We start from the raw sequence: 14425 nt of genomic DNA on the forward strand, positions 1-14425 counted from the left end.
ACACACCCAACCAAAAGGCAGAAAACTAGACATCCTTGAAACACTCCAAATATACAAACATCAAATGAAACAACCAGATATACAAACATCAAATGAAACAACCAGAATCTATCTTAAATGACAAAAATGACAATATTTACAATAGTATCATCTCCGTTTTCAGCAACTGCCTACACTCATAAAAATGCACACACACACACACTTACACACACATACACACACACACCTAATATTTACCATAAATATTGACAGCTGCCAAGAGTACAAGAGATTGACCTCATTCAAAGATAATTCATCACACCAACAGCTTGTACCCCTTGTCAGCTTAAAACTGTATGTACATCAACTACTGGCACAAATGTATATCTATCTGCATATTTTATAGCATTAACCAATGTATTCCCCAACCTTTAGGCAGCTACTATATGCAACATGCAATCTTAAGACTCCTTGCCATGTAAATGTTTCCTCTCAATAATCACTCTTTCCTCTCTCCCTCCCTCTCTCTCTCTCTCTCTCTCTCTCTCTCTCTCTCTCTCTCTCTCTCCCTCCCTCTCTCTCCCCCCCCCCCCTCTCCCTCTCCCTTTCACTCACACACACACACACACACACACACACACACACACACACACACACACACTTTTTCTCTCTCTCTCTACCTCTCCTTCTGCCTCCAGCCCCTCACTTCACATCTGTTTATTAACCCCAATCAAAGAGTGTAATGTATGTATGATTTTACTGTTGTAGCCAATATGATCATTGAAATTATAGTCTGTAACATTTCACCTAATTGTTATCAATAAGTAAGATGTTTAAGCCATTTTATCATTTCACCTGTTTGTATAAATAAGTACGAATGTTTGCTGTTTTAACTTGTCAGAATTGGATTTATATACCACCTGAAGTACACACACATATATTTGACACCTGAAAACAAACACCGCCAAATGCTTAAAGCAATTATTCTGTAATAATATTGTTATGATGTATATTCTTTGCACTTTGCGATTATGTCTTCACTTCTGCTATACGAACTTTGCACCCAGCTGATTCCAGACGCCATATTTGTTTACAAATGTGGCAGTATACATGTGATGTGTTACGACAGCAAAAGGAACCTGTGATCACTGAAGGTACTGTAGTTTACTTATTTAATGTTTACCATTAGATATCAGTTTAATTTTTCATAAACGTTATCCTAAACCATATTCTGAAATAGTGTCTCGTTTCTCCACTAGGCAGTGCCACAAGTTCCTCCAAAAATCGTAACACAACACACACACAAATGTAATACTTACTAATGTAAACCCACCCGATGATGGAGGTTTAAACCTTCGAAACGCGTCGTGGAAATAAATAAAACGGTGACTGGTAATAGTGAAATTGTTGTTTCATTTAATAACTTTCCGTATCCTAAATGGTGGTGCCGCTACAGTGTGGATTTAAGCAACTACTTCAACTCACTGCTATGAAACCACAAGTTTCATTTTGTTACAATTAATGTGACAGATTGTATCCCGGTTATAAATTCAATAGTGTATAAATCAACACAATAGCACAATCACACTCTACAATAATTAATACTCTACTATAGTTAATAGTCTGCTCATTGAAAAAGAAACAGAAACTGACTGCTTGTTACAGGCAGCAACAAAATAGTTTACATGACTTGTCACAAAAGCTATAATACTGTTATGAAATACCTTAAATGGCAAGTTTTTTAAAACAATCCTTCCAACTTTACTCTTTGGTTTCCATTTCTTCAAATCTTTGTTAATGAGGTTGGTTGACTTTTTCTTCGGCTTAAATGTTGCATTCTTCGATCTGATCTTCCCTTCTGAAAACATTCACATACATATAAACGCAAATGCAAATTTTCAAACTCATACTATCTTTATTCAAAACATGAAAATGAAAATTGCAATCTACACATTAGAAACAAAAAGAAGTTACTCTCATGGTATATCTTTCACAAAGCAAAGGTATATTATTCGTGATATCATCAGTACCGGGACAGTAAGAAATTCTTACTATGATAACAGGGGATTTTAATTCAAAAGAATTACAAAAAATAAAGAAATTTCTTCAATGGAAAACTTTTGACATGGTCCAGAAATTGAAGTGGTCACCTGTTAGTACTACCTGCAGAAAAGAGAAGCATGTTTGTCCTCCTTTTAGCTTTAATCTAATACAACAATAATTTGGTGAGGAGCAAATAGGGCTCACAATGAAACTGGGTATGTTTTACCAAACAATAAAGAAACTCTAGAAAAGGTAACAGTACTAAAACACTTTTGAATTCTAAGTAGATCGTAACCCATAAGATGCAAAGTAAAAAAAGATACAGATCTAAAAAGAAACACACCAATCAGGCATGGAGTCACAAATCACAAGACTGAAAAAGAATCAGCATGGATTCTGGAAAAACTGCTTGTGTGGGGCCCAACTTAAGATATTCACACAAATAAGACTTGAAAAAATCCTTGGGAGAGCCAGCCATGACAAAACTATTCCATCTAATGACCAAGCTATACACGACGGGCAAAATACCCTCAGATTACAAGAAGAATGTAATAGTTCCAGTTCCAAAGAAAGCAAGTGTCAACAGGAATGACTTTTACTGAACTATCAGTTAAATAACTCATGTTAGTAAAATATTTGAAACAAATTATTCACAGTAGAATGGGAAAAAATACTTGTAGAAGCTGCTTAAGAGGAAGACTTTTCAACTTATCTCAGAAGATAGGTTAGGTTAAAGAGAGGCAAAACTATATAATTTATAATATTTGTAGACATATAGAAAGTTTTTTTTTACAGTGTTGACAGGGATGCACTTTTTTAATTATGTAGGTCCAACCCCTCATCCTAGTCGTGGGAGATGGGCAATGGCGTGAAGTAGGAGATTGCCTGTAGAAGCGAGGTACAGTGTGTGCCCCGGGACTGCTATGGTAGCAGTGAAGGTCCTACAGGAACCCTCAAAAGTGACAGATATCGGGGCTCTGGTGAAGCTATGATAGGTCCAGCAAGCCAGTAGTGGATTATGATTTCTGCTTTCAAAAATAAGACGGGCCTTGGAAAGGATGGATTTAATCAACGATGAACTGGCTACAAACAAGGACTAAGATTTGGAACATTAAATATACAAACATTGACTGGAAAGGCGGAAGAGATGGTAGACATGATGGAAATAAAGAAGTTAGACCTATTGGTGTTAGCTGAAATGAGATGGAAAGGAGAAGGAAGGAAAGAACTGAGGAAAGGCTACCGATTGTACTGGAGTGGAAATGGGGAGGGAAGGAGAAATGGAGTTGGAATAGTAGTAAGAGATGGATTAAAAGTGGAAGTGAAGAGAATAAGTGATAGGATGATGAAGACCAAAATATCACTCAAGGGCAGAACCATAGAGGTAATACAAGTGTATGCGCAGCAGGTGGGTTGCACTTCTGAGGGGAAGCAAGAGTTTGAAAGGGAAATGCAGAAGCAGATGGGAACAAAGAATATGGTAGTAATGCGGAATTTAAACGAACACGTTGGAAGAGAAAGACGAGGCTGTGAAAATGTGCTTGGACCAGAGGGTTGGGGCTGTCGAAATGAGGAAGGTGAAAGACTATTGGAGTTCTGTCAAAGGAATGGCTTGCTGGTTGGGAACTCTTGGTTCAGGAAGAGAGTACAGTCAAGTCTTAAAGAGAAAGTTGATAGTTTATTACTTCATGTACGATAGTGAGATGAATAGGATCATCATTGACATGAAGGTAATACCATCAGAGGCCTTGGATAGCAACAACCGTTTGCTAGTAATGAACCTGAGAGGGACTAAGGATATTAAAGGGACAGAAAACTAGGAAAGACGTATGAAGGTATGGAAGTTGAAGGAGGAAGAAAGCAGGCTACAGTACCTACTAGTAGTAAAGGAAAGCATTGCAAAGGATGAACCAAAAATGGTAGAAGGGGAATGGGGTAGATTCAAGCGAACATTAATAAGTGCAGCAGAAGCAATACGTGGGAGGACAAGCAACAAAAGGAGATGGAAAGATACACCCTGGTGGAATGATAAAACAAAGGATATAGTACAGAAGAAGAATAGAGCCTTTATGGTTTGGTTCCAGAAGAGAACAGTAGAGACAAGAGAAGAATGTCAGGCAAGAAAGAAATACGCAAAAAGAGAGGTGGCAGAGGAAAGAATAAAGTGGATGGAACAGTGGACCAGAATGACGGAGGATAGTGAAGGTTCAGAAAAAGGTATAATGTGGGATGATTAAAAGTAAGGGGAAGAACGGTATGACAGATTATGCTCAAATGGTGAACAAATGTGGACAAGATGTGGAGAATATGGAGGAACTCAAGATGTATTTTGAAGAACTCCTGAACCCGAATGGAGACCTGGATGAGGAGGAACAAGACGAGGAGAAAAAAGAGGAGGAGCAGCAAATAGAAAAAGACCTTACATGGAGAGAAGTGGAAGAGGCATTGGGAAAGATGAAGGGAGGGAAGTCACCAGGTCTGGATGAGCTAAGTGTAGAGAAGGCGAGAGCAGCAGGAGAGGTGGGGACACAATGGCTATATCGAGTAATGAAAATTGTGTGGAGACAGAAGATGATCCCAGAAGACTGGAAAAAGGGAATAATTGTCCCAATCTTTAAGAAGGGAAATAGGAAAGAGTGCAAGAACTATCAGGGGATAATGTTAATGAGTTATTGTATAAAGATTTTTGAGAAAATTTTGGAATCATGAATTCGGGCAAGATTAGAAAGAAGAATAAGAGAAGAGCAACATGGCTTCAGAACAGGAAGGTCCACAGTGTATCTAATTTTTGCTGTAAGACAACCGCAAGAACAGCACTATGAATATGGAACAGATCACTAATGACCTTCCTGGACATTGAAAAAGCATATGATATAATGTACATAGAAGCAAAGTGTGGAAAGCCCTGGAGAACAGAGGAGTAGCAAAACAGATTATTTAGAGGATTAGGCAAATGTACCATGGAAGTGTGAGCTGTGTGAAAGCGGGAGGAGAGAGATCAGCTTGGATTGAACAGAAGAATGGCTTGAGGCAGGGAAGTGCACTTTCACCACTACTCTTCATTGTAGTGATGGATGATATAATGAGTACAGGAGCACAGGTAATTGGTGAAAGGAAGCGGAAAGCCATGGTGTTTGCAGATGATCTGATGATTTGGGGAAATAAGGAGGAGGAAGTACAAGAGCAGTTGGATGTTTGAGAACGAAAAGTACAAGAACATGGGATGAAATTTAGTATAAGTAAGAGTGAGATGATTATCACAACAAGAAAGAAGGAGAGAGGAACAACTGGAATAACAATTGGTGGGGAACAATTTAGGAGAGTGGAGAGTTTCAAGTACCTAGGAACCCTGATATAGGAAGATGGAAAAAATGACAGAGAAATAAACGAGTGGGGGAGAAAAGCAGAAGCATTTGGAAGCGTGTCAGAAGACTGATATGGAGCAAGGATGTACCCCAAATCAGTAAAAAGGTTATATACCAGTCATACTATGTCCTGATCCTGACATATGCATCAGAAACCTGGGTTATGAAAGGAAGAGAGAAAAGCAATATTCAAGCTAGTGAGATGAAATTCTTGAGAAATAGTATTGAAGTGACAAACTTAGACAGGTTAAGGAATGAGAGGATCAGAGAGTTAATGAAGGTGAAACCATTACAGGAGGAGATAGAGAAAACAAGGCTGAGATGATATGGACACTTTAAGAGAATGGAGGAGAAGAGGATACCCAGGAGGATACACGAGATGAAACTGGAAGGAAAGAGACCAAGAGGAAGACTGAAAGGAGTAGAGGAATGCATCCAGAAGAAAGGAGAAGACTGGACCAAGGTGAAGACAGAGAGATGGTGACAAGGCGGAAGATGATGGAGAAGCCTATGTTCTATACAGACCCGGCTGATGATGATTATGAGGCAGCAGGGATTAAATAAAGGGAACTAATGGTTATTTGCAACTTGCCGAGAAACCAGACTGCAGTTACAAAGAGTCAAAGAACTTGAAAACAAGTTGGAGTGAAAAAGGGCTGTAGTGTATCACCAAAATCATTCAATCTCTACTTTGCATAAGCAACAAAGGAAATCTAAAAAAAATTGGAGAAGGAATCAAAGTTCAGGGAGAAGAAACAAAAACTTGGAAGAGCATATAACACATTGGATACAGTCTTGAAAAGAGGTTATAAGATGACCAAAAGTAAAACAAGGCTAATGGAATGTAGTCGAATTACATAAAATAATCTGAGGGAAATTACATTAAGAAAAGAGACACTAAAAGTAGAAGAAGAATTTTGCAATTTGGGCAGCAAAACAACTAATGGTAGCCAAAGTAGGGAGGATATAAAATGAAAACTGGCCATTGCAAGGAAAGCATTTCTGAAAAAGAGGAATTTGTTGCCATCTAACATAAATTTAAGTGTTATGAAGCCTTTTCTGAAGGCATCTGTCTGGAATGTAGTCTTGTACAAGACTGACATGTGGGCAGCAGGATAAATCCTGTAACATTAAGGAATTGTCAGTATGGATGTAGACTGCAGTAGTTATTCAGAGGTGAAGAGGAAGCAGCCTGGTACAATTCTGCATCTCCATCTATATTCTGCAAAGCACTGTGAGGTGCACAGCAGAGGGTATGTCCTATTGTAAGAGTTATTGGGTTTCTTCCTGTTCCATTCACATATGGCGTGCGGGAAGAATTACTGTCTGAATGCCATTGTGCTTGCAGTAATTATTCTAATCTTATCCTCACAATCCCTATGTGACCATATATAAGGGATTGTAGCATATTCCTAGAGTAATTATTTAAAGTTGGTTCTTGAAACTTTGTTAATAGGCTTTCTCGGGATAGTTTACGTCTATTTTGAAGAGTCTTCCAGTTCAGTTCCTTCAGTATCTCTGTGACCATTCACATTGCACCTGTTAGTCCTAACCAGTATGGATCCCACACACTTGAGAAATTTTCTAGAACTGGCTGCACAAGTGATTTGTACGAAATCTCCTTGTAGATTGACTGCACTTCCACAGCATTCTATCAATAAACTGAAGACTACGATCTGTTTTACCCATGACTAAACCTATGTAATCATTCCATTTCATATCCCCACAAAGTGCTACACCCTGGTATTTGTAGAAGTTGGCTGATTCCAACAGAGACTCATTGGTATTATAGTCTAGGATATCATGTTTTTCCGTTTTCTGGAGTGCAAAATTTTAAACGTATGAACATTTAAAGCGAGTTGCCAATCTCTGCACCACTTTGAAATCTTATCACAATCTGACTATTTATGCAGCTTCTTTTATATAGTAATTCATTATATATAACTGTATCGTCTGCAAGGTCATTAATATACAACATGAACAGCAAAGGTTTCAACACAATTCCCTGGGGCACACCTGAAGTTACTTCTACATCTGACAATGACTCTCCATCCAAGATAACATGCTGCGTCCTCCCTACCAAAAAGTCATCAATTCGGTCACAAGTTTCACTTGATATCCCATATGATCGTACTTTTGATAATAAGCATACATGTGGTACTGAGTCTAATGCTTTTTGGAAATCAAGAAATACGGTATCTACCAGATTGCCTTGATCCAAAGCTTTCGGTATGCTATGTGAGAAAAGTGTGAGTTTGGTTTCACATAATCAATGTTTTTGAAATTGATGCTGGTTGGCATTGAGAAGGTCATTCTGTTCAAAATGCATGTCTGAGATCAAAATATGTCCCAAGATTCCAGAACAAATCGATGTCAAGGATACTGGACGGTAGTTTTGTGGATCACTTCCACTACTCTTCTTATAGACGGATGCAACCTGTGCATAGTTAGATGCAGGGCTGACTCAGCCATAAATTCAGTATAGAATATGACAGGGATTCCATCAAGCCCTGGACCTTTCTTCTATTTTAACGATTTTCAGCTGTTTCTCAACGCCACTGACGCTAATACTTATTTCGTTCATCTTTTCAGTGGTACGAGGACTAAACAGGGGTTTGCCTTTGTAAAGGAACATTTGAAAATTTAGTTAAGCATTTCAGCTTCTGTTTTGCTACCCTCAGTTTCAGTTCTTGTCTCATTCGCTAAGACCGGACACCTACAATGATGCCACTAACAGCCTTTACATATGACCAGGATTTCTTTGGGTTCCGTGGAAGATCACTTGAGAAAGATTCTGCAAAGAGCATAATTTAATTATCACTAACATTTAGTTTGAGAATCATGAAAGAAAGCTGTACACATGGAGGACACTTGGAGACCATGGAAGGTTTCAGATCAATTATATAATGGTAAGACATTTCCAGAGGTAAATGTGGACTCTGACCACAATTCACTGGTTATCAACTGTAGATTACAACAGAAAAAATTGCAAAAGAAAGATAGAAATTAAGCTGATGCGACAGATAAGTTGAAAGAACCAGAGGTTGTCGTGCATTTCAGAGGGAACGTTACACAACAGTTGACAAGAACAGGGGAAAGGAATAGAATAAAAGATGAGAAAGTAGCTTTGAGAGATGGAATAGTGAAGGCAACAGAGGATCAAAGACAAGGTCTAGTCGACATCATCGGATAAGACAGGAGATATCGAATTTTCACAAACTGCGACACTGCCGTGAATAAAACAGACCTGAATACAGAATAAATTTCCTTTACTTTACATCTATGGTCACAAACTTTCTGTCAACAGATTACCAGTTTTGGACTATAATGACCATCTTCAGATCTGTTTTACAAAAACAATGTCCTACTGTACTGCAGCCATAGTGGCAATGTCAAATGTTAAAAGCAAAATCAGCACCAACAGCATCAAATATATATAAATAACAGCATACGCAAGAGTCATCTTGTCAGCAGCACTATTGTTCAGAACAAACTTAATTTGATTGGTGAAAGGAGAAAATATAAAAATGCAGTAAATCAAGCAGATGGAAAGGAATACAAATATCTAAAAAAAAAAAAAGGAGATTGACAGGAGGCACAAAATAGCTAAGCAGGAATGGCTAGAGGACACGTGTAAGGGTTTAGAAGCAAGGAAATGATACATGCTTCTACAAGAAAATTAGGGAGATCTTAGGAGAAAAGTGAAGCAGCTGTATGAATATTAAGAGCTCTGGTGGAAAACCAGTCCTAAGACCAGAAGGGAAAGCTGTAAAGTAGGAGGAATATACAAAGGGTTTATACATGGGAGATGTACTTGAGAGCAATATTATAGAAAGGAAGAGGGCACGGATGAAGATGAGATGGGAGACATGATACTGCAAGAAAAATCTGACAGAACACTGACAGACCTAAGTCAAAACAAGGCCCTGGGGCCATGACAAACTATTCCATCTGGTTTGCAAGGTGTACGAGACAGCCGAAATACCCTCAGACTTCAAGAAGAATATAATAATTTCAATTCCAAAGAAAGAAGATGCTGACAGGTATGGACATTACTCAGCTATCAGCTTAAAAAGTCATCGTTGGAAAATACCAACACAAATTCTTTAGAGAAGAATGGAAATGCTGGTAGAAGTCGACCTTGGGGAAGATCAGTTTGGATTCAGGAGAAATGTAGGAACATGCGAGACACTACTGACTCTACGAATTATCTTAGAAGACAGCGTAAGGAAAAGTAAACCTACATTTACAGCATTAGTAGACCTAGAGAAAGCTTTGTTGATTGGAATACTCTCTTTGAAATTCTGAAGGTAGCAGGGTAAAATACAGGGAACGAAGGGCTATTTACAATTTGTACAGATGACAGTTATAAGAGTCGAGAGGCATGAAAGCCTCTGTATATTGAGCAAGCAGTAAAGGAAACAAAAGAAAAATTTGAAGTAGGAATTATATTCCATGAAGAAGAAATAAAGATTTCGAAGTTTGCTGATGACATTGTATTACTGTTGGAGACAGTAAATGACCTGGAAGAGCAGGTGAATGGAATGGACAGTCTTGAAAGCAGGATATAAGATGAACATCAACAAAAGCAAAACGAGGATAATGGAATGTAGTCGAATTACATCTGGTGATGCTGAGTGAATTAGGTTACAACACAAAACACTTCAGGTAGTAGATGAGTTTTGCTATTTGGGCAGCAAAGTAACTGGTGATCGTCAAAGTAGACAGGTCATAAAAAGTACACTGACAATGGCACAAAAAGCATTTTTGAAGAAGAGAAATTTGTTAACAACAAATACAGACTTGAATGACAGTGAGTCTTTCCTGAAAGTATTCATATGCACTGTAGCCATTTACAAAAGTGAAACTTGGACAATAAACAGTTTAGACAAAAAGAGAATGCAAGCTTTTAAAGTGTGGTGCCACAGAAGAATGCTGAAGATTAGTTGGGTAGATACTGTAACTACTGAGGAGATACTGAACAGAATTGAGAAGGGAAAAAAAATTGTGGTAGACCCTGACTAGGGGAAGGGATTGGTTGATAGGACACAATCTGAGACACCAAGGGATCACCAATTTAGTAGTGAAGGGAAGTGTGGGGGGTAAAAATTGTAGAGGGAGTCCAAGAAATAGCTACACTAAGCAGAATCAAAAGGGTGTAGGTTGCAGTGGTTATTCAGAAATGTAGAGGCTTGCATAGGATAAAGTAGTGTGGAGAGCTGCATAAAACCAGTTTTTGGACTGAAGACCACCACCACAACGACAACAACAAGATGGCTCATGCACTGTAACTAACAGTGGGGACAAAATTTTAGAAATATTTGTTTTATACTTTTGAGTTCCGTGAATCCTTGACATGAATGTATTGCTAGAACATAGAATGTGTCAGTTAATTACACTAATGCATTATTTAAGTAGTCGTAAGGCTTAAAATCCAAGTCATATGCAAACAGATACCTGAAAAGTGACGTCCAAGCCCTCAAACAGTAACTGAGACAACTGTAGTAATAATTCTCACACATCCAAATTTACAGCTTACAGGCTTATGCATAAAAGAAGTATTCTGTTAAAAAGTGAGATACCAGTCAACATATTAAGTTTGTGCAGTAATCTTTCAATATATAAATATAAAATAAATATATACATAAAGTAATGTCTATAAGTGACATAAAATCATATAGTAATTAATGCTGAAAATCACACTCTGTCAAAATTCCTGTACAGACTAGAAAGATTAACTAGAAGATAAACTTTCAGCTATTTTCTGAATTTAGTCAGATCTCTAATGATCGATTTCAAATGTTTATGTTTGAATAATGGACTCGCTTCTGTACCACGCTGAGATGATGTTATATTTTTGTGAAGACGAAGTTCAATTCTTGCAACATTAACATGATATACACTGTTTACTTCGTAAACTGTACAACTTTTGTTGACAGAGCATGTAGGTATGAAAATGTTCTGGCATGGCATGGTGAGACTCATCAGCTGCTTGAATAAATTTCTGCAAGAATGTTCAAGATTGTTAGAAACATTAGCTTTATCACATTTATTTAAGAATGATTTGACAATTGCATATTTTAAGTCCATTAACAGCAGTACATTGATTAAAGACTCATTAAATACGCGGCAGAGAACTAAACATAAATTTAAAGCAGTATTATGGTGCTTTGACTGCTATGTTGACTACATCAGTGGCATTCATGCTTTTAATTTATCTAATCACTTTCCCAATCTCATCAGCTGTGATAGAGCAGGTCTACAAGCATCAGGTTAATTTTATTCTGCACTGGTTTTTATACACTTATTGCCTCAACAATAGTCCCTATAGACCCTTTACAACCAATTCGATCAGCTACTGTCAGTAAATGACTGTTGCTGATACTGGCAACTATTTCATCTTCTTCTATCATTTTAAAATTTCTTTTAAAGTGTGCTAAACACAAGAAATCAATCTGTTTAACCAGGAAAATAAATGAATTCGTGAAGAAACGCTATGTGATATGTGTAAAGCAATTTCAGCTATGAAGGGAATGGCGCCTTATGGTGTTTTCCAAACAGGTGAAGCTGGAGTAAAAGTGCCTTCAATAAGAACTTGCAAAATTGTTAACCGAGTGTCCGACACGGAGGACAATCCCCAAAGCCTGGAGCAGAACTGTAATCAGTCTACTTCACAAAACAGGAGACGGGCAAAAAATAAAAATTAAACTATAAATTTATGAAAAAAAGAACTTTAGATTCTGAAGGCATAGGAATAAGTTGGTGTTAGAAGAGGATTCTTCTGTTTCAACAAAATTTTCTCTGAGGTTGCTTGAGAACCGAATCACAGGTTCAACCTAAGTTGGTGTAGGCTACTGAAGAATATAAATGTCAGTTTTACATACTTCAATAAATATATGAAGATGGTATCTGTTCCCAAAAGAACAGATACCATTGACGACCATGTACCTTCTCTAGAATGAAATGATAATTAAATCGAAACCCTTAGCTGCCGACAGGTGTTGATATACATCAATGGGGACAGCTGAAAATGTGTGCCCTGATTGGGACTCGAAAACAGGGTCTCCTACTTAAATGGCAGACGCTCTATTCATCTGAGACACCGAGGGCACAGAGGATAGTGTGACTGCAGGGACTTACCCCTTGCACACCTCCCGCGAGACCCACATTCCCAACTGCAATAGCACCATCCTCTGCGCCCTCAGTGGCTCAGATGGATAGAGCGTCTGCCATGTAAGAAAGAGATCCCGGGTTCGAGTCCTGGTTGGGGCACACATTTTTGAGCTGTCCCCATTGATGTATATCAACAACACCTGTCAGCAGCTAAGGGTTTCGATTTAATTATCATTACTTCAATAAACTTCATCAAGATAATGGGAAACCTTGAATTACAAAGAGTATCAGGCAATGAAATCCATATGACCATCACTATTCTCTGCATATCTTAAGAGTTCACATACCAGTACTTCAACTGCTGAAACAAAGAAAGAATATGTATTAAAGAATATATATGAACTACATTCATTTTGCTGATGACAAAGTATTGTAGTCTAAATAAACTTCCACAGTATACAGAACTTAACACAGTAAGTTTTTGTTCAATTCACATATTACCATCAACACCATCTTCAATAGGGACTTGAATTTCACAGCTGAATAAAGCTACCTTTCAAACTTTGTCAAACAATACAGTGATCGACTTGTAGCTCATGGCTGTTCTCTAATATTGTCTACCATTTTACATCAGACTTTTGTTTCAATCTTTTGATATTTCTTGCATTGCAGCAAACAACATCCTTGCGCCATCTACCAGACATTCACATACCTGAATGTCTTGTCTACAACCATATCTTTTTCATTACAGTCATAATTACATCTTCTACTTTGGTATGCTGCATGTTTGTTTTTCTGTCTTTCCTACATTGACTTTATGGTTTCCTTTACAGACTCATTGCAAGTTTTATATTCCCGTAATTACGAAAAAAAAGCTCAGAGTATAAAGAATGTTTGCATTTTCATGCAAGAAATGCCTTTTGTAACTACGACACATTAAGTGTTAGGCCCATACACAATGTGCATTAGAATATGTAACGAAGTTCGTCTGCAGGACTTTCTATTGCACAAAACACTATTTTAAGGGGACATAAAAGTTTTGTTGATACAGACTGGAATTATTAGAGTTAAAAACCTATTTTTCGTTTAGTTACATCAGTCACTACATAACTCATTCAGATAACCTGTATTACAAGTAAGCAACAAAATCGTCTATCGAATACATAAAGCTGTCAACAAAAACGATTTTTTGTTATACATCGTACCTGTAACTTGATGAAGTAACTAACATAGAGATGTAATACTAATATCATCAAACTAATAAATTCAGCAATAAAGTTAAATTAGACGTAAAATGCTATATTTTATCGATTATCTTAGACTGGTGATTTAAATCAGATCTGCATTTTCTTAGTACATAAAATGCTTACTTTTCGCCATTCTACGTCTATGTTACTGGAAGAATGGTGCTGTCAACAAGATATTTGTTTAAAAAACACTTTGTATTACAAAAACATAACAACAACAGCACTAGTGTTTACGGCAAATCAAATGACCACATGGCCCATGTTCATAAACATCTCTGATTTTATATTAAGATACATTGATCCGCAGACATCACTAGAAAAGTAACATGTACGTGTACTAGCTGATCCTTCTATACTGTATGTAATTATACGTTTTTCTGTCATCTTTTACATACTAGTTCAGTCATGCAGTCCTTACGTATTATTTCTAGAATAATACCTTAGAAACTTTTTTTTCGGTATGTTGCTTATTGTGTATAATGTATTATATCTTTGGCGCGTGCAATGTTGATTTTTGTCTTCACGTTTCTTGTCATTGGTAGTACTAACAATTTGTTGACAGGTAGTTAACGTTTCTCGTTGCGAATGGTTTCAGCAAAATAAACCAGGATGAGCGCCGTTAATCTGCGCCAACAGAAATTGGAGCAACAGGTAATGCGTTGTTTCTTATCGGCGAAA

At 37.5% G+C, this 14425-nt stretch overlaps 2 protein-coding genes across 2 annotated transcripts in view; one reads left to right on the plus strand and one right to left on the minus strand.

Moving 5' to 3' along the window:
* LOC124805130 (RNA-binding protein 28) overlaps positions 1–14027 on the minus strand; it is a 127020-nt gene extending 112993 nt beyond the window's left edge. The window contains exons 1-2 of the mRNA XM_047265587.1: positions 13871–14027; positions 1704–1837 (exon numbers count right to left, since the gene is read on the minus strand). Coding sequence (XP_047121543.1) covers positions 1704–1837; positions 13871–13880 — 144 coding nt within the window. The 5' untranslated portion in view covers positions 13881–14027. The remainder of the gene's footprint in view (positions 1–1703; positions 1838–13870) is intronic.
* Positions 14028–14257: 230 nt separating this feature from the next.
* The window catches only part of LOC124805089 (protein king tubby), a 61439-nt gene continuing 61271 nt past the window's right edge, over positions 14258–14425 (plus strand). Inside the window, exon 1 of the mRNA XM_047265527.1 lies at positions 14258–14398. Coding sequence (XP_047121483.1) covers positions 14357–14398 — 42 coding nt within the window. The 5' untranslated portion in view covers positions 14258–14356. The remainder of the gene's footprint in view (positions 14399–14425) is intronic.

This window comes from Schistocerca piceifrons, chromosome 7, assembly GCF_021461385.2.
Source record: "Schistocerca piceifrons isolate TAMUIC-IGC-003096 chromosome 7, iqSchPice1.1, whole genome shotgun sequence".
NCBI lineage: Eukaryota > Metazoa > Arthropoda > Insecta > Orthoptera > Acrididae > Schistocerca > Schistocerca piceifrons.